The sequence below is a fragment of the Pseudophryne corroboree genome, chromosome 1 (assembly GCF_028390025.1).
Source record: "Pseudophryne corroboree isolate aPseCor3 chromosome 1, aPseCor3.hap2, whole genome shotgun sequence".
Taxonomy (NCBI): Eukaryota; Metazoa; Chordata; class Amphibia; order Anura; family Myobatrachidae; genus Pseudophryne; species Pseudophryne corroboree.
The window spans coordinates 420,808,554-420,830,456 of NC_086444.1; the positions used below are offsets into that span (position 1 = coordinate 420,808,554).

A 21,903-nucleotide genomic window follows, 5' to 3' on the forward strand; every position below is an offset into this window, starting at 1 on the left:
TATACCTGTGGTGCATTTTAGTTTAGCAGTTTGCTGACAGTGTCCACCAGGTCCAGTATACTATATATAGAAGTACGGTAGGCCACTGCTGTACCTACCTCTGTGTCGTCACTCGTCATCCATTAAGTATACTATCCATCCATCTACATTCTATACCTGTGGTGCCTTTTTTTTAGACTAGTTTAGCAGTTTGCTGACAGTGTCCACCAGGTCCGGTATACTATATATAGCAGTACGGTAGGCCACTGCTGTACCTACCTCTGTGTCGTCACTCGTCATCCATTAAGTATACTATCCATCCATCTACATTGTATACCTGTGGTGCCTTTTTTTTAGACTAGTTTAGCAGTTTGCTGACAGTGTCCACCAGGTCCAGTATACTATATATAGCAGACCGGTAGGCCACTGCTGTACCTACCTCTGTGTCGTCACTCGTCATCCACTAAGTATACTATCCATCCATCTACATTGTATACCTGTGGTGCCTTTTTTTTAGACTAGTTTAGCAGTTTGCTGACAGTGTCCACCAGGTCCAGTATACTGTATATAGCAGTACGGTAGGCCACTGCTGTACCTACCTCTGTGTCGTCACTCGTCATCCATTAAGCATACTATCCATCCATCTACATTGTATACCTGTGGTGCCTTTTTTTTAGACTAGTTTAGCAGTTTGCTGACAGTGTCCACCAGGTCCAGTATACTGTATATAGCAGTACGGTAGGCCACTGCTGTACCTACCTCTGTGTCGTCACTCGTCATCCATTAAGTATACTATCCATCCATCTACATTGTATACCTGTGGTGCATTTTAGTTGTGCGCAGTATATATAGTAGTAGGCCATTGCTATTGATACTGGCATATAATTCCACACATTAAAATATGGAGAACAAAAATGTGGAGGTTAAAAAAATAGGGAAAGATCAAGATCCACTTCCACCTCGTGCTGAAGCTGCAGCCACTAGTCATGGCCGAGACGATGAAATGCCATCAACGTCGTCTGCCAAGGCCGATGCCCAATGTCATAGTAGAGAGCATGTAAAATCCAAAACACAAAAGTTCAGTAAAATGACCCAAAAATCAAAATTAAAAAGCGTCTGAGGAGAAGCGTTAACTTGCCAATATGCCATTTACGACACGGAGTGGCAAGGAACGGCTGAGGCCCTGGCCTATGTTCATGGCTAGTGGTTCAGCTTCAAATGAGGATGCAAGCACTCATCCTCTCGCTAGAAAAAAGAAAAGACTTAAGCTGGCAAAAGCACAGCAAAGAACTGTGCGTTCTTCGAAATCACAAATCCCCAAGGAGAGTCCAATTGTGTCGGTTGCGATGCCTGACCTTCCCAACACTGGACGGGAAGAGCTTGCGCCTTCCACCATTTGCACGCCCCCTGCAAGTGCTGGAAGGAGCACCCGCAGTCCAGTTCCTGATAGTCAAATTGAAGATGTCAGTGTTGAAGTACACCAGGATGAGTATATGGGTGTTGCTGGCGCTAGGAAGGAAATTGACAAGGAGGATTCTGATGGTGAGGTGGTTTGTTTAAGTCAGGCACCCGGGGAGACACCTGTTGTCCGTGGGACGAATATGGCCATTGACATGCCTGGTCAAAATACAAAAAAAATAAATCAGCTCTTTGGTGTGGAATTATTTCAACACAAATGCGGACAACAGGTGTCAAGCCGTGTGTTGCCTTTGTCAAGCTGTAATAAGTAGGGGTAAGGACGTTAACCACCTCGGAACATCCTCCCTTATACATCACCTGCAGCGCATTCATCATGTCAGTGACAAGTTCAAAAACTTTGGGTGACAGCGGAAGCAGTCCACTGACCACTAAATCCCTTCCTCTTGTAACCAAGCTCCTGCAAACCACACCACCAACTCCCTCAGTGTCAATTTCCTCCTTACCCAGGAAAGCCAATAATCCTGCAGGCCATGTCACTGGCAAGTCTGATGAGTCCTCTCCTGCCTGGGATTCCTCCGATGCATCCTTGAGTGTAACGCCTACTGCTGCTGTTGTTGCTGCTGGGAGTCGATCGGCATCCCAGAGGGGAAGTCGGAAGACCACTTGTACTACTTCCAGTAAGCAATTGACTGTACAACAGTCCTTTGCGAGGAAGATGAAATATCACAGCAGTCATCCTGCTGCAAAGCGGATAACTGAGGCCTTGGCAGCATGGGCGGTGAGAAACGTGGTTCCGGTATCCATCGTTAATTCAGAGCCAACTATAGACTTGATTGAGGTACTGTGTCCCCGGTACCAAATACCATCTAGGTTCCATTTCTCTAGGCAGGCGATACCGAAAATGTACACAGATGTCAGAAAAAGAGTCACCAGTGTCCAAAAAATGCAGTTGTACCCAATGTCCACTTAACCACGGACATGTGGACAAGTGGCGCAGGGCAGACTCAGGACTATATGACTGTGACAGCCCACTGGGTAGATGTATTGCCTCCCGCTGCAAGAACAGCAGCGGCGGCACCAGTAGCAGCATCTCGCAAACGCCAACTCGTTCCTAGGCAGGCTACGCTTTGTATCACCGCTTTCCAGAATAGGCACACAGCTGAAAACCTCTTACGGCAACTGAGGAAGATCATCGCAAAATGGCTTACCCCAATTGGACTCTCCTGGGGATTTGTGACATCGGACAACGCCAGCAATATTGTGCGTGCATTGCATCTGGGCAAATTCCAGCACGTCCCATGTTTTGCACATACCTTGAATTTGGTGGTGCAGAATTATTTAAAAAACGACAGGGGCGTGCAAGAGATGCTGTCGGTGGCCCGAAGAATTGCGGCCCACTTTCGGCGTTCAGGCACCGCGTACAGAAGACTGGAGAACCACCAAACATACCTGAACCTGCCCTGCCATCATCTGAAGCAAGAGGTGGTAACGAGGTGGAATTCAACCCTCTATATGCTTCAGAGGATGGAGGAGCAGCAAAAGGCCATTCAAGCCTATACATCTGGCCACGATATAGGCAAAGGAGGTGGAATGCACCTGACTCAAGCGCAGTGGAGAATGATTTCAACGTTGTGCAAGGTTCTGCAACCCTTTGAACTTGCCACACGTGAAGTCAGTTCAGACACTGCCAGCCTGAGTCAGGTCATTCCCCTCATCAGGCTTTTGCAGAAGAAGCTGGAGACATTGGAGGAGCTAAAACAGAGCGATTCCGCTAGGCATGTGGGACTTGTGGATGGAGCCCTTAATTCGCTTAACCAGGATTCACGGGTGGTCAATCTGTTGAAATCAGAGCACTACATTTTGGCCACCGTGCTCGATCCTAGATTTAAAACCTACGTTGTATCTCTCTTTCCGGCAGACACAAGTCTGCAGAGGTTCAAAGACCTGCTGGTGAGAAAATTGTCAAGTCAAGCGAAACGTGACCCGTCAACAGCTCCTCCTTCACATTCTCCCGCAACTGGGGGTGCGAGGAAAAGGCTAAGAATTTCGAGCCCACCCGCTGGCGGTGATGCAGGGCAGTCTGGAGCGAGTGCTGACATCTGCTCCGGACTGAAGGACCTGCCAACGATTACTGACATGTCGTCTACTGTCACTGCATATGATTCTCTCACCATTGAAAGAATGGTGGAGGATTATATGAGTGACCGCATTTAAGTAGGCACATCAGACAGTCCGTACGTATACTGGCAGGAAAAAGAGGCAATTTGGAGGCCCTTGCACAAACTGGCTTTATTCTACCTAAGTTGCCCTCCCTCCAGTGTGTACTCCGAAAGAGTGTTTAGTGCAGCCGCTCACCTTGTCAGCAATCGGCGTACGAGGTTACTTCCAGAAAATGTGGAGAAGATGATGTTCATTAAAATGAATTATAATCAATTCCTCCGTGGAGACATTCACCAGCAGCAATTGCCTCCAGAAAGTACACGGGGACCTGAGACGGTGGATTCCAGTGGGGACGAATTAATAATCTGTGAGGAGGGGGATGTACACAGTGAAAGGGGTGATGAATCGGACGATGAGGAGGAGGTGGACATCTTGTCTCTGTAGAGCCAGTTTGTGCAAGGAGAGATTGATTGCTTCTTTTTTGGTGCGGGCCCAAACCAACCAGTCATTTCAGTCACAGTCGTGTGGCAGACCCTGTCACTGAAATGATGGGTTCGTTAAAGTGTGCATGTCCTGTTTATACAACATAAGGGTGGGTGGGAGGGCCCAAGGACAATTCCATCTTGCACCTCTTTTTTCTTTCATTTTTCTTTGCATCATGTGCTGTTTGGGGACTATTTTTTTGAAGTGCCATCCTGTCTGACACTGCAGTGCCACTCCAAGATGGGCCAGGTGTTTGTGTCGGCCACTTGGGTCGCTTAGTTTAGTCACACAGCTACCTCATTGCGCCTCTTTTTTTCTTTGCATCATGTGCTGTTTGGGGACTATTTTTTTGAAGTGCCATCCTGTCTGACACTGCAGTGCCACTCCTAGATGGGCCAGGTGTTTGTGTCGGCCACTTGGGTCGCTTAGCTTAGTCACACAGCTACCTCATTGCGCCTCTTTTTTTCTTTGCATCATGTGCTGTTTGGGGAGTGTTTTTTGAAGTGCCATCCTGTCTGACACTGCAGTGCCACTCCTAGATGGGCCAGGTGTTTGTGTCGGCCACTTGGGTCGCTTAGCTTAGTCACACAGCTACCTCATTGCGCCTCTTTTTTTCTTTGCATCATGTGCTGTTTGGGGACTATTTTTTTGAAGTGCCATCCTGTCTGACACTGCAGTGCCACTCCTAGATGGGCCAGGTGTTTGTGTCGGCCACTTGGGTCGCTTAGCTTAGTCACACAGCTACCTCATTGCGCCTCTTTTTTTCTTTGCGTCATGTGCTGTTTGGGGACAATTTTTTTGAAGTGCCATCCTGCCTGACACTGCAGTGCCACTCCTAGATGGGCCAGGTGTTTGTGTCGGCCACTTGTGTCGCTTAGCTTAGCCATCCAGCGACCTCGGTGCAAATTTTAGGACTAAAAATAATATTGTGAGGTGTGAGGTGTTCAGAATAGACTGAAAATGAGTGGAAATTATGTTTAGAGGTTAATAATACTTTGGGATCAAAATGACCCCCAAATTCTATGATTTAAGCTGTTTTTTAGGGTTTTTTTAAAAAAAACACCCGAATCCAAAACACACCCGAATCCGACAAAAAATTTTCGGTAAGGTTTTGCCAAAACGCGTCCGAATCCAAAACACGGCCGCGGAACCGAACCCAAAACCCGAAAAATTTCCAGTGCACATCACTATTACAGATGCCGCACTACTGTAGTTAGGGATGTAGAGGGGATTACAGTTACAGATGCCGCACTGCTGTAGTAATGCATCTGGAGGGGATTACAATTAAAGATGCCACACAGCTGTAGTAATGGATCTGGAGGGGATTACGATTACAGATGCCGCACTGCTGTAGTTACGGATCTGAAGGGGATTATAATTAAAGATGCCACACTGCTGTAGTTCGAGATCTGGAGGGGATTACAATTAAAGATGCCCCGCTGCAGTAGTTAGAGATCTGGAGGGGATTACAATTAAAGATGTCACACTGCTGTAGTTAGAGATCTGGAGGGGATTACGGTTATAGATGCCTCAGTGCTGTAGTTGGGGAGCTTGAGGGGATTAAAGTTACAGATGCAGCACTACTGTAGTTAGGGATCTGGAGGGGATTATGGTTAAAGATGCCGCAGTGCTGTAGTTGGGGATCTTGAGGGGATAAAGTTACAGACGTGGCACTACTGTAGTTAGAGATCTGGAGGGGATTACTGTTACAGACGCCACACTACTGTAGTTAGGGAGCTGGAGAAGAATACGGTTACAGATGCTGCACTGTTGTAGGTGTGGAGCTGGAGGGGATTACGGTTACAGATGCCGCACTACTGTAGTAAGGGATCTGGAGGGGATTACTGTTACAGAAGCTGCACTACTGTAGTTAGGGAGCTGGAGGGGATTACGGTTACAGACGCCGCACTATTGTAGTTAGGGAGCTGGAGAGGATTACTGTTACAGGTGCCGCACTACTGTAGTTAGGGAACTGGAGGGGATTACAACTTTTGTTGTTGTGGGTGTGTTTTTTAAATAAAAAAAACATGACAAAATGATTGAAGTGGTGCAACTTTCTCACCATGAGTAATTTTAGTTTTGAAACGGTCTTGACATATAAATGGTGCCCTAAATGTTTAGATATTTATAGAAACTGGATAAGATTTTAGCTTTCTTTATACGAGTATTAGGTTTTGCAGAATATAATGGAAACCAAATCATAATTTTATTATCAATAAAATAAAAGTAAAATATTTGTAAAAACTAAAATTTAAAAAAAAACACACACATACACACCCTTTATTTGGCATACAAAATAACGTCATGTTCATGTGATCATGTACAAAAAGTACATGCAATGTTTTCATGAACACAGGTTTGTCATTGTGCCTATGGCAACCAAGCAGCACTTTACCACATATATCCTTCTGCAAACTCTGGCCATAGCAGTGCTGTTTACAAAGCAAGTGTTTGACACAGGTTTATGGACCGTATAGGGAAGGTGCACTAGCAGTCTCCTGGCTGATGGGATGAGCAGCCTTTGAGCCTTTAAGTGAAAACAAATGTATTTGTTGGGTATTCAACTATAGACAATATGAAGAGTAGGCCATATTCTTTTCAAGTGAATGATACAGCATGTGACAGTCCAAACCTTCTGTAGTGAGCATGCAGGAAAATCAGCGGTGTTTTAACACTGGAAGAGTTAGTAGGAGAGAGGGCGGGATATGGAACAAGCTGAATAAAACGGACAATTTTAAAATATGCATTTGTATTTGGCTATTGAAGGAACTTCAGTAGTCCTTGTTCAGTCATACTTTTTGGAGTATTACAAATACAAGTTTAGGCCTCGTTTCCGATTGTACATGTATGTGGTACAAACGCAATACATTAACAGCTACCCCCAAATGTGGTATTTCCAGTGTTTACATTGGTGAAGTGACAGCAAATGATGAAAAATTAAAACTCACCAAAACCAAGGGGCTGCCCACCGATTCTCACCATTCGCCACAGTTCCCCAGAGGAACTTGTCAGAAGAAGATCAGTCGGAAATCTGAGGGAAGTTGTTAAAGTTACTGACGTCAGCATGATTACACATACACCCCGAGATGCTGAACTCTGTGACCTTCTGAACTTAGTACAGTTATAATTACATATACAAGCATGCTTCCTGTCCCAGATAGTGTATTAAAACACTCATTTTAGAACATCTTATTCATTTATGTACATGTAACATCAACTGTAGCTTTCTTTTTTTAATTCCTAGGAAAGTAATTTAATCACAAAAACATTCCCACATTAACCAGAAGGTATAAACGGAATCTAATTTTTCTGCATACACTCTATAACCCATCTATCTAACATATAAACATAAATTCTTTTATATACATACACATTATATGTACATATGTTAGCGCAAGCTAGGGCTTCCACACATGTGTGATCCATGTGTTAGCTAATGATCAGGGTCATGTATAAAAGTGTTGGACTGTCTTGACTGCCTATAATTATGGCTAGCATGGCTGCAAGAGGGGCGACTGTTGGGGTGTATATGGCAGGAACTTCAGTAGTCAAAACATCAAAGGGAAACAGTGGGTGTAAAAAGATATGCCAGGATGAGGATATCTATGCAACTGCAGACCCATTGCTTGCAAATCTCAACCTGCAAGTAGCCAGTTTTAATAAAAACAATCTGACAATAATTGCTCAGAGCAGTATACTGTATCGTTGTCATACTGCATGGCATAATACTCTCATCACACTTGAAAATGCATGTCAGCGAGGTCAATGGACTTCACACCAATGCATCCACTTAAAGCACATGATATCCTTTACATCTCAGTCATCAGATCTGAACTCCACGGAGCCCTTATAGTATATTGTGGGATAGCATCCTCTAACCTGGCATCACCCCAGTGATTTACTTGAGGAACCATACTGGCAGCATGTGGCAGTCCAACTCCCTTTTACCAAACATGCATACTCACAGACTAGTAATAAAGTGAGCCATTTAGTTAATTAACACTTAAATAAAAGCTAGACTAAATGAGTACTATAGAAATCTGAACATGTTTTTGCTGTACTAATACTGGAAATGGCATTTATGGAGTAAAAACACATTTGTCAAATGTGAAGCATGTCAGCAGACATCGATTTGATCTATGAACCTGTGGTCATTACAGAATTACTACCTCCACATGTTGCAATACAACACTATATAGGGATACAGCAATATGGCTACATTATTTACACATACTTCTTCTGTATCTCTGTATCCATGACAATGGATATATATCCATCTATGAACGAGAAGGCAAAGAAGTTGAATGATTCGCTGTTCTGTGATGCTGCAAGGGAACCTTCCTGTGATCTGGAAAGGAAAAACCACATATGGTTTATGGACAGAATTACTATTAGGTGTCCAAGAGATAAAGGGGGAAGTATTAAGAAAAATTATCAAATATAGTATATTTTGTGCAATTCAGTTAGCTCTGTTATTTATTTATTTATTTATTACTTAAAAAAAAAAAAAAAATTCACCCCCCTGCATTTACCAGATCTGAATAACTTTCGGCTAGGGATTTCTATTTGTTTGCAGTAGGGCTTCTGAATCTGGGGGAATAGGAAAATGGGGGCTTATATGAAACAGGCATCCTCTACACAAATGACACCCTTTCAAATATCTGACCACGTGTGCAAATAAAGAATTAAAATTAAATAAATACACATAACAGACTTCTGATCTGCACTGATTAACTACTACTGTAGTAACAGAACAACATATTTTCAGCAAGTTAAATAAAGTATAAATGTTACATACAACAGCAAATCTATTTACTCTTGGAAATTTTTAGGAATGATAATACATACAGCGGGTCTATGGACAGCAATCTAGAGACGGCATATGTATGGGATACTACTGCCAGACACGCGTTGAAGGAATGAGAGAATTCTTCCAGGGACCCCATATACTGTATTATCATATTTCACTGAACATTTACGTTTAGCATACATAAAACACTCATGGGAAAGTGTGGTGTTAACTAAAGCCACATAGGCTGCAGAGGAGGGAGGGTCGTGGGAAATCCAGGTGCGGGCAAACACGGGAGAAGGGGCCTAATTCAGTTCTGATCGCTGGGCTGTGTTTTTTGCTGTCCGACGATCAGATAGTAGTCGCCTAAAGGGGGAATGTATTTTCACCATGCAAGTGTGCGATCGCATGTGTAGCTGAGCTGCAAAAATCTACTTTGTGCAGTCTACGTGCAGCCCAGGACTTACTCCTCCAGTGCAATGAAAACAGGCTGATTAGAGCCGGAGCTGATGTCAGACAACCTCCCTGAAAACGCTTGGAAATGCCTGCGTTTTGCCGGACACTCCCAGTAAACGCTCAGTTGCCACCCACAAAGGGCCTCCTCCAGTCAATCACCTTGCGAACACCCATGCGATCGGAATTTTCGCACCATCCCGTTGCTGACCGGCGATCCCCGTTGTTGTTGTCCGACGCGCGTGCGAATTGCAGTGCATACGCATGCGCTGTTTTGACCTGATCGCCCGCTATGCGAAAACGAACAGCAGCGATAAGATCTGAATCACCCCCAAGGTAAGGAGATTATTAACAGAGGCAGAGATGGGCAGAGGGAGAGAGTGTTCTGTACATCTAGCTCAAATACACAAGTATGTGGATTCATTAAAGGGATCTGAATACTAGTGCTGTATATACATGTCGTGACTTCCTCCCAATAGGTGGATACCTGCACAGCCAGAGCAGATGCCAGAAACCAGCAGCTGAAGCGGGGCACTTAGGGCAAGAATCAGATGCCGATCCTCCAATCTGAAACAGTTTGCTCATGGTCCAGTAGACCCTATGTAAAACGTATAGCTGGTTCTGTTGAAATCTGGCATAAGCCGTGGCTGCCCCCTGGGGAGCAGAGAATGTGGCCCCAATCTTCATCTTCAATTGTGGCCAGATCCACTACCTATTTAGCTCGAAGCGCACCTAAACCACCAGTCCCAGAGGAGGAGAGGAGTAAAGAACAGACACTTTCTTACGACAAGGCACGTTACGAACCATTGCATGAAAAGAGGATTCAGAAATTGTGTTGAAGTCCTCAATACAGATAACTGGTGCAGTGGGAAAGTCCTGCAGAAAGGGGCAGGCCTTAACAAGAATTCCAGGATTATAGGGATATATACTGTATTGCCAGTAATAAAAAGGGGGCGCTGTGGACTGTGCTGGCCAGAAATACATAGCATCCCAACAGGTCAATCTGAACTTTTTGACAAACAAAACACATTTTTATGAATCAGTACAGATACACCTCTAGAGTTGGAGTGAAAAGTGGAGTGGAAGCCCAACCTACCCAAGGCTTTTCAAAAGAGAGAACTCGGCTACCAATTAGATGGTTTTCTAGTAAACACACCAGAGCCAGATTACGAGCCCTAATTTGTTTCTGGACCAGGTCACGTTTGACCACATCATTAAGGCCTCTAACTTTCCAGGAAACATTCACCCATGGTATTGCAAAAGTTGGAGAGTAGTGACCCAGAGCCATGATTGCCTCAGCGCACTGCCATCCGCCATCCATGCAAATAGAGCATAAGCATAAATCAGGACAAGAAATGCAGAAAATAAAACACAAATAAATAGACATAAGCAAGAAAAATAATAAAACCCAACCACCCCCACCCCTCATACCCACCCAAACACTGTTGGGAATTGTAATGAAATCTAGAATATACACATATATAGAAAGTAGAGCAATTTAAACATGCATGGGATAGGCATATGACTATCCTTATAAAGAACTAATGCCCTTATTTTCAAAGCTGTCCCCCGTGACGTGTTATTTTTCATTAGCGCTCACCGTAGTATTTTGAATTTGAGCTCATCTTAAACCACGGTGAGCGTTAATGTAATTTGCCTTGTCAGCACTGCTGTTTTCTTTCTAGCAGTGCTGGCGAATGAAGAATAGCGCTGTCGTGCCCAGCTTATTGCGCATGTGCCGTCCTCGTCCAATCGCAGCACATGCAGTCAGAATCCCAAACACTAGCTATATACAGAAATAGAAACATGTCTTAAGTGTTTACAGAAAATTATAAAAGGCAAGAGCAAATTAATATAAAAAAAAAAGAGGAGATGGACAGTCAGTAAATTAAGGGGGGAAAAAACTGCTACGTGAAGGGAGGAAATAAACAAAAACACATTCTGCAGATGTGTCCCACAACATGAGACAGGAAATGTATGAATAAAATCCCTCAGGATTACTTCAGAACTGTTTGGAGAAGAAGGTAGAGGTGAATGCACCACAAGGGGACACAACCCACAAACAGGGGACCTGGAAACTGACAGAGAAAGAGAAACGCCCTCACAAGCCAGAGCAGGGGGTTATGGGAGCTGAATCGTAAGTTTCCGACGGAGACACAGAGCATTGTGCCGTCAGTGCTATATAGAGTAACAAAGGAAGGAAGCTGGCGAGGTAACAATAGCGCTGCGAGCGCTAAAACAGCTTCAAAACAGTTTGATAAATAAAGATTAATACAGAAAGAAACGGAGGGAGCATGGCAAGGTGCTAAAAGATAGCACCAACCAAAAACACAGCTGGGATGGTTTAATAAATAAAAAAAAATCCCCTAATTATCACTACATATGAAAGTATAAGACAGAATTACAATAATAAATAAGGGCATAAGTATCAACAAGGGGTTAAGATTACCTATAGGCTAAAAAAAGCAGACTAGATGGGCCAAGTGGTTCTTATCTGCTGTCAAATTCTAGGTTTCTATGTGCACATATACAAGGACAAGCTAATGCCTCTATACACAGATATTGCCTAATGCTGGGTTGTATGTTGGTGTGTGATATTATGTTATTGATGAAATATCGTAACATTGTACAGTAGTGGCCAGAATTGGGGAAACCTTTTGTAAAATGTGCATTTTTTAAGTTTATCAGTTTATAGCACTAATATATTTTAGTATTATACCAAAAAGCACACATCATTAAAATGGCAATTTAATTTAGAACATAACACATTTAACTTTATAACACAATTTAACATTTTGATAACATTGGGGCAGATTTATCAACCTGGAGAAGGCATAAGGAAGTGATAAACCAGTGATATGTGCAAGGTGATAAAGGCACCAGCCAATCAGCTCCGACATGTAAATTAACAGTTAGGATCTGATTGGCTGGTGCCTTTATCACCTTGCACATATCACTGGCTTATCACTTCCTTATGCCGTCTCCAGGTTAATACATCTGCCCCAGTTATACGTACTGAACTGTAGGAAAGTACATTTCTTCGTTTCGCACGATATTCATTAGTACTTAGTCGGGAAGACTTTTGCTGCAGTTACATACCACCTAACATTGGTGGCCAGTAGATCGGGACCTTTGGCATTTCGAAAGCATTACCGCATCAGAAAAGGGGTGGAGCCTAGGGGGAAGGGGTGGAGACTTGCATCACTCCCTTTTCCGTCACTGTGGGGGCATGCCCAGCACTCTCCGTAATGCTGGTCTGCCCCACAGGCTCTCTCTGCACTGACTATAGATGCTGTGTGCATGCACACAGCGTCTATTCTCCCGTTGCTTACTCACTACTATGCATAGTTTGTGCTCCCCCTCCCCACTGCGGGACACTGGTGTATTTGCTGCTATTTAAAGTGCCATTGATCACATAAATTTGCCCCACACCTTTTGCTGACGTACATCTCCATAGTATAACACTAACTGGATGCTTCACAGTAGGTGTTGTGCACTCAAATTTTCTCCAATTCTTGCCATCACTATTAAATATGGATATTCTGGTTTTGTCACTCCAGATGACACTGTTCCATTGTTCTTTTGACCAATTAATATGCTTTTAAGCCCATTCTAATCTTTTTTGTCTTTGTTTGAGAGGTAAAAGCTATTTTTTTTCCTTGGGATTCTGGCGTTCAATCCAAAATATTAAAGTCTGTGACAAACAGTCCTGGCACTGATGTTTACACCACATTCACGTAAATCATTTTGGATTGCCTCAGATGATTTTTTTCTGTCTCTCAAGCACAGTTTTTTCATTCTTCTATCACAGCATGGTGTTGTGGATTTTTTCCTACCTTTACCAGTTTGGATTTGAATGGATTGAGTCTGTTGATAATAGGGAGGTCAATCCCGGGATCGGCGGGACCTGGTATTTAGGCCAAAAAAACTGCCGGGATTCAATCCCGGGATTGGAAGCTCCAATCCTGGGGATTGCGAGATTTACCTGCTCCATTATTTTTTAATGTCGGGCAGCATTGAGCATCCTCAGGAGGCTTGGACACTGCCCAGCTACCTCTGCCCCTGGCAGTGTGTACTGCGCAGTGAGACATGATGTCAGAGGTCATATGCACAGTCTGACGCCAGCCGCACGGACCGCACCTCACCGCCCGCAACCTGCAGCCCTCCCACCCACGATGGTGAGTCCACCGCAAGCCGCCCGTACTGCACCTCACCGCCCGCAGCCCGGCTCCCATCCACAATAGTGAGTATTTGTGTGGGCTGGGCAGGTCTTCAACCCAATCCCGAGTTTTCAGGGATTGAGTTTTTTTCAATCTCGATACCCGGGATTGAAAAAAAGACTCGGGATTGGCCTCCCTAGTTGATACTTATTCCACAGTTTCGAAATCCCTCTTTTAGTTATACTGCCACCTACTTTTCTTATAATTTTGTTGTAAGTGTTACATTCTTCATGTAAAGTAATTATTTTGTATCTCTTTCTAGGTGACCAGTCAAGTTTCTTTACTTTGCATGTCATCCTAAATAAATGACACAGCTTACTTCAGGAAATTAAAGTAAAATAAACGCATAAAATACAGCGACCAACTTAGTGATAATAAAAATACTAAATAATAAGAATTTACTCACCGGTAATTCTATTTCTCGTAGTCCGTAGTGGATGCTGGGGACTCCGTAAGGACCATGGGGAATAGCGGCTCCGCAGGAGACTGGGCACAACTAAGAAAGATTTAGGACTACCTGGTGTGCACTGGCTCCTCCCTCTATGCCCCTCCTCCAGACCTCAGTTAGGAAACTGTGCCCGGAAGAGCTGACACAATAAGGAAAGGATTTGGAATCTCGGGTAAGACTCATACCAGCCACACCAATCACACCGTACAACTCGTGATACTATACCCAGTGAACAGTATGAATAACAACTGAGCCTCTCAAACAGATTGCTCCAAACAATAACCCTTTAGTTAGGCAATAACTATATACAAGTATTGCAGACAATCCGCACTTGGGATGGGCGCCCAGCATCCACTACGGACTACGAGAAATAGAATTACCGGTGAGTAAATTCTTATTTTCTCTGACGTCCTAGTGGATGCTGGGGACTCCGTAAGGACCATGGGGATTATTCCAAAGCTCCCAAACGGGCGGGAGAGTGCGGATGACTCTGCAGCACCGAATGAGCAAACTCAAGGTCCTCCTCAGCCAGGGTATCAAACTTGTAGAATTTAGCAAATGTGTTTGAACCCGACCAAGTAGCAGCTCGGCAAAGTTGTAAAGCCAAGACCCCTCGGGCAGCCGCCCAAGAAGAGCCCACTTTCCTCGTGGAATGGGCTTTTACAGATTTAGGATGCGGCAGTCCAGCCGCAGAATGTGCAAGTTGAATCGTACTACAGATCCAGCGAGCAATAGACTGCTTTGAAGCAGGAGCACCCAGCTTGTTGGGTGCATACAGGATAAATAGCGAGTCAGTTTTCCTGACTCCAGCCGTCCTGGAAACATAGATTTTCAGGGCCCTGACTACGTCCAGCAACTTGGAATCCTCCAAGTCCTTAGTAGCCGCAGGCACCACAATAGGTTGGTTCAAATGAAAAGCTGATACCACCTTAGGAAGAAATTTGGGACGAGTCCTCAATTCCGCCCTATCCATATGGAAAATCAGATAAGGGCTTTTACATGACAAAGCCGCCAATTCTGACACACGCCTGGCCGAAGCCAAGGTCAACAGCATGACCACTTTCCACGTGAGATATTTTAGTTCCACGGTTTTAAGTGGCTCAAACCAATGTGACTTAAGGAAATCCAACACCACGTTGAGATCCCAAGGTGCCACTGGAGGCACAAAAGGGGGCTGAATATGCAGCACTCCTTTAACAAACGTCTGAACTTCAGGCAGTGAAGCCAGTTCTTTTTGGAAGAAAATCGACAGAGCCGAAATCTGGACCTTAATGGGACCTAATTTGAGGCCCATAGTTACCCCTGACTGTAGGAAGTGCAGAAATCGACCCAGCTGAAATTCCTCCGTTGGGGCCCTTCTGGCCTCACACCACGCAACATATTTTCGCCATATGTGGTGATAATGGTTTGCGGTCACCTCCTTCCTAGCTTTAATCAGCATAGGGATGACTTCCTCCGGAATGCCCTTTTCCTTTAGGATCCGGCGTTCAACCGCCATGCCGTCAAACGCAGTCGCGGTAAGTCTTGGAACAGACAGGGTCCCTGCTGCAGCAGGTCCTGTCTGAGCGGCAGAGGCCATGGTTCCTCTGATATCATTTATTGAAGTTCTGGGTACCAAGCTCTTCTTGGTCAATCCGGAACAATGATTATAGTTCTTACTCTTCTCCTTCTTATTATCCTCAGTACCTTGGGTATGAGAGGAAGAGGAGGGAACACCTCTGGTACACCCACGGTGTCACTAAAGCGTCCATAGCTATCGCCTGAGGGTCCCTTGACCTGGCGCAATATCTTTTTAGCTTTTTGTTGAGGCGGGACGCCATCATGTCCACCTGTGGCCTTTCCCACTGGTGTACAATCATTTGGAAGACTTCTGGATGAAGTCCCCACTCTCCCGGGTGGAGGTCGTGTCTGCTGAGAAAGTCTGCTTCCCAGTTGTCCACTCCGGGAATGAACACTGCTAACAGTGCTAACACATGATTTTCCGCCCAACGGAGAATCCTTGTGGCTTCTGCCATCGCCATCCTGCTTCTTGTGCCGCCCTGTCGGTTTACATGGGCGACCGCCGTGATGTTGTCTGACTGGATCAGCATCGGCTGGTGTTGAAGCAGGGGTCTTGCCTGACTTAGGGCATTGTAAATGGCCCTTAGTTCCAGAATATTTATGTGTAGGGAAGTCTCCTGACTCGACCATTGTCCCTGGAAGTTTCTTCCCTGTGTGACTGCCCCCCAACCTCGAAGGCTGGCATCCGTGGTCACCAGGATCCAGTCCTGTATGCCGAATCTGCGGCCCTCTAGAAGATGAGCACTCTGCAGCCACCACAGCAGCGACACCCTGGCCCTTGGAGACAGGGTTATCAGCCGATGCATCTGAAGATGCGATCCGGACCACTTGTCCAACAGATCCCACTGAAAGATCTTTGCATGGAACCGTCCGAATGGAATTGCTTCGTAAGAAGCCACCATCTTTCCCAGAACCCGCGTGCAGTGGTGCACTGACACCTGTTTTGGTTTTAGGAGGTCTCTGACTAGAGATGACAACTCCTTGGCCTTCTCCTCCGGGAGAAACACTTTTTTCTGTTCTGTGTCCAGAACCATCCCCAGGAACAGTAGACGAGTTGTAGGAACCAGCTGCGACTTTGGAATATTCAGGATCCAGCCGTGCTGTTGTAGCACTTCCCGAGCTAGTGCTACTCCGATCAACAACTGTTCCCTGGACCTCGCCTTTATAAGGAGATCGTCCAAGTACGGATTAATTAAAACTCCCTTTTTCCGAAGGAGTATCATCATTTCGGCCATTACCTTGGTAAATACCCTCGGTGTCGTGGACAGACCAAACGGCAACGTCTGGAATTGGTAATGACAGTCCTGTACCACAAATCTGAGGTACTCCTGGTGAGGCAGGTAAATGGGGACATGCAGGTAAGCATCCTTGATGTCCAGTGATACCATGTAATCCCCCTCGTCCAGGCTTGCAATCACCGCCCTGAGCGATTCTATCTTGAACTTGAACCTTCTTATATAAGTGTTCAAGGATTTTAAATTTAAAATGGGTCTCACCGAACCGTCCGGTTTCGGTACCACAAACATTGTGGAATAGTAACCCCGTCCTTGTTGAAGGAGGGGTACCTTGATTATCACCTGCTGAGAATACAGCTTGTGAATCGCCTCCAGCACTGCCTCCCTGTCCGGGGGAGCTGTCGGCAAGGCAGATTTGAGGAAACGGCGAGGGGGAGACGTCTCGAATTCCAGCTTGTACCCCTGAGATACTACTTGTAGAATCCAGGGATCCACCCGTGAGCGAGCCCACTGGTCGCTGAAGTTCTTGAGACGGGCCCCCACCGTACCTGGCTCCGCCTGTGGAGCCCCAGCATCATGCGGTGGACTTAGAGGAAGCGGGGGAGGACTTTTGTTCCTGGGAACTGGCTGTATGTTGCAGCTTTTTCCCTCTACCTCTGCCTCTGGGCAGAAAGGACGCGCCTCTAACCCGCTTGCCTTTCTGGGGCCGAAAGGACTGTACCTGATAATACTGTGCTTTCTTTGGCTGTGAGGGGACATGGGGTAAAAATGCTGACTTCCCAGCGGTCGCTCTGGAAACTAGGTCCGAGAGACCATCCCCAAACAACTCCTCACCCTTGTAAGGCAAAACTTCCATGTGCCTTTTAGAATCTGTATCTCCTGTCCACTGCCGAGTCCACAATCCTCTCCTGGCAGAAATGGACATTGCGTTTATTTTAGATGCCAGCCGGCAAATATCCCTCTGTGCATCTCTCATGTATAAGACAGCGTCTTTAATATGCTCTACGGTTAGCAATATAGTGTCCCTGTCTAGGGTATCAATGTTTTCCGACAGAGAATCTGACCACGCAGCTGCAGCACTGCACATCCATGCTGAAGCAATAGCCGGTCTCAGTATAATTCCTGAGTGTGTATATACAGATTTCAGGATAGCCTCCTGTTTTCTATCCGCAGGCTCCTTTAGGGCGGCCGTGTCCGGAGACGGTAGTGCCACCTTTTTTGACAGACGTGTGAGCGCTTTATCCACCCTAGGGGATGTCTCCCAACGTGACCTGTCCTCTGGCGGGAAAGGGTACGCCATTAGTAACTTTTTAGAAATTACCAGTTTCTTATCGGGGGAAGCCCACGCTTCTTCACACACTTCATTTAATTCATCAGATGGGGGAAAAACCACTGGTAGCTTTTTCTCCCCAAACATAATACCCTTTTTTGTGGTACCTGGGGTAATATCAGAAATGTGCAACACATTTTTCATTGCCGTAATCATATAACGAGTGGCTCTATTGGAATGTACACTAGTCTCATCGTCGTCGACACTGGAGTCAGTATCCGTGTCGACATCTGTGTCTGCCATCTGTGGTAGTGGGCGTTTTAGAGCCCCTGATGGCTTTTGAGACGCCTGGGCAGGCACGGGCTGAGAAGCCGGCTGTCCCACATCTGCTATGTCGTCAAACCTTTTATGTAAGGAGTTGACACTGTCGCGTAATTCCTTCCACATGTCCATCCATTCAGGTGTCGACCCCGCAGGGGGTGACATCACATTTATCGGCACCTGCTCCGCCTCCACATAAGCCTCCTCATCAAACATGTTGACACAGCCGTACCGACACACCGCACACACACAGGGAATGCTCTGACTGAGGACAGGACCCCACAAAGTCCTTTGGGGAGACAGAGAGAGAGTATGCCAGCACACACCAGAGCGCTATATAATGCAGGGATTCACACTACACACAGTGATTTTTCCCCTATAGCTGCTATAATACACAGTTTGCGCCTAAATTTAGTGCCCCCCCTCTCTTTTTTACCCTATTGAGCCTGGAAACTGCAGGGGAGAGCCTTGGGAGCGCCCTTCCAGCGGAGCTGTGAGAGGAAATGGCGCCAGTGTGCTGAGGGAGATAGCCCCGCCCCCTTCTCGGCGGACTTCTCCCGCTTTTTTCAGGATATTTTTGGCAGGGGATTTTACACATATATAGTCTTACTGACTATATTATGTGTTTTTTTGCCAAGCTAAGGTACTCTTATTGCAGCCCAGGGCGCCCCCCGCCAGCGCCCTGCACCCATCAGTGACCGGAGTGTGCGGTGTGCATGGGGAGCAATGGCGCACAGCTGCAGTGCTGTGCGCTACCTTAATGAAGACAGGAGTCTTCAGCCGCCGATTTCCTGGACGTTCTTCTTGCTTCTGGCTCTGCAAGGGGGACGGCGGCGCGGCTCCGGGACCGGACGACCGAGGCTGGGCCTGTGTTCGATCCCTCTGGAGCTAATGGTGTCCAGTAGCCTAAGAAGCCCAAGCTAGCTGCAAGCAGGTAGGTTCGCTTCTTCTCCCCTCAGTCCCTCGTAGCAGTGAGTCTGTTGCCAGCGCATCTCACTGAAAATAAAAAACCTAAATATACTTTCTTTTCTAAGAGCTAAGGAGAGTTCCTAGTGTGCAACCAGCTCGGCCGGGCACAAAATTCTAACTGAGGTCTGGAGGAGGGGCATAGAGGGAGGAGCCAGTGCACACCAGGTAGTCCTAAATCTTTCTTAGTTGTGCCCAGTCTCCTGCGGAGCCGCTATTCCCCATGGTCCTTACGGAGTCCCCAGCATCCACTAGGACGTCAGAGAAAAGAGGTTTTACTATCAATTCTGGTAACAACAAATGTGAGCTTACTCATGCTAACACCTTATTGGTTCCATTTTGTGGCATTGCAACACCTGATTGGTTCTCAGAACAAACACTCCTATTGGTCAGTTTTGAGTTTAAGAAATCCCCACTCTTTACACATAAAGTCTACCAATCTTTATTTAGCTAAAATGTTTTATGTAATAAAGATAATTCACTGAGCTGAACTGCATTATATTGGTGGTCATTCCGAGTTGTTCCCTCGCTACCAGTTTTTAGCAGCCATGCAAACGCTATGCCGCCTCCCACTGGGAGTGGATTTTAGCTTAGCAGAAGTGCGAACGAAAGGATCGCAGAGAGGCTACAAAATATTTTTGTGCAGTTTCAGAGTAGCTTCAGACCTACTCAGTGCTTGCGATTACTTCAGACTACCGTATATACTCGAGTATAAGCCGACTTTTTCAGCACTTTTTTTTGTGCTGAAAAAGCCACCTCAGCTTATACTCGAGTCAGCGTTAGGAGGGACACGGAGAGCACAGCGCACGGCTCTCCTGTGTCCCTCCTGCATCTCCGGCGGCAGCGGCATGTGTGTGTTAAAGGAAGTGCACGAACCGGCACTTCCTTTAACACACACCGCTACCACCGGAGAGGCCGGAGGGACAAAGGAGAGCCGCGCGCTGCGCTCTCCGTGTCCCTCCTTCAGAAGACAGCGCGGGAGCGACGGAGGGTAAGGATCTAGCACTGTGGGGCATATCTGGCACACCTGGAACTGTGGGGCATATCTGGCACACCTGGCACTGTGGGGCATATCTGGCACACCTGGCACTGTGGGGCACATCTGGCACTGTGGGGCATATCTGGCACTATGAGGTCTGTGTACGGGTAGAGCTGCATTTCCCACCCTAGGCTTATACTCGAGTCAATAAGTTTTCCCAGGTTTTTGTGGTAAAATTAGGTGCCTCGGCTTATATTCGGGTCGACTTATACTCGAGTATATACGTTATTTAGTTCCTGTTTTGACGTCATGAACACGCCCTGCATTCGCCTAGCCACGCCTGCATTTTTCTGCTCACTCCCTGAAAACGGTCAGTTGACACCCTGTAACGCCCTCTTCCTGTCAATCACTCTGCGACTGGAAAGCTTTGCTAGACCTTGTGTGAAACTACATCGTTCGTTGTAATAGTACGACGCGCGTGCGCATTGCGCTGCATACGCATGTGCAGAAGTGCCGTTTTTTAGCCTGATCGCTACGCAGCGACCGAAAGCAGCTAGCGAACAACTCGGAATGACCACCATTGTCTATTAAATTATCTTTCCACTGATATATCTCTTCATAGGATTTTCTTTAAAAATAATAGTTATACGCAATTAAACCCTAAAAACACACATTTTACACAAGGTTCCCACAATTTTGGCCACTACTGTAGTATTAAATATGCTATTTACAATAACTATTTTGTACAAAGAGCTCTGAGGGTTGTGTGTAGCATGGTGAGAAGGACTGAAGCAGGTGTGGCTTATAAAATGTGCCGGCTTGTGAATAATTAATGAGACTGTCTTCGAACTTTATATGGAGACAACGTGGGCACAATTACTAAGTTAGCTTTACAGATTTATATTGTGTTGACCACTGGTAATAATTCCTAATGCATACATTTTAATTCCATGATGAAAGAAAATGAAGTATGAAAATTGATGGGAGTCCATACTTTTTATGGCCACTACACATTTGGGAATATCACAAGATGTCTTATACTGAAAAGGCTTCTGATAAGGACCAGTGGCATTGCTTGGAAAGTTAGAAGGAATAATGCTGAAGACAGATCGATCAGGGAGCACATTTTATTACACACTCACGCATGGGAGTAGAAGAGGACGTCTAAAAGAATGGTTGAAATGGATGGCAGCGTGTCACGATCCATGGTCAAAATACAGAACCTGTTCCCGGGACTCTGCACAGGATGCACTGTGAGATCAAACACTATGGGAAACAACAACAAAAAAACAATTATAGCTGTGCTAAGGAACAAACACTGAGAAATACATATATCTGAAACATATACAGTGCACACGGAAAGTATTCACAGCGTTTCACTTTTTCCACATTTTGTTATGTTATGCCTTATTCCTAACTGGAATAAATTAATTTTTTCCCTCAAAATTATACACACAATACCCCATAATGACAACATGAAAAAAAGTTTGAGATTTTTGCAAAAGTAATAAAAATAAAAATCACATGTACATAAGTATTCACAGCCTTTACTCAGTACTTTGTTGATGCACCTTTGGCAGCAATTACAGCCTCAAGTCTTTTTGAATATGATGCCACAAGC

General features: G+C 45.5%; 1 protein-coding gene across 1 annotated transcript in view; it reads right to left on the reverse strand.

Annotated features, from left to right (window-relative positions):
* Positions 1 to 21,903, reverse strand: part of CASTOR1 (cytosolic arginine sensor for mTORC1 subunit 1) — a 137,556-nt gene that overhangs the window by 47,519 nt on the left and 68,134 nt on the right. The window contains exons 5-7 of the mRNA XM_063913379.1: positions 21,425 to 21,548; positions 8,276 to 8,389; positions 6,990 to 7,072 (exon numbers count right to left, since the gene is read on the reverse strand). Of these exons, the coding sequence (XP_063769449.1) occupies positions 6,990 to 7,072; positions 8,276 to 8,389; positions 21,425 to 21,548 (321 nt within the window). The remainder of the gene's footprint in view (positions 1 to 6,989; positions 7,073 to 8,275; positions 8,390 to 21,424; positions 21,549 to 21,903) is intronic.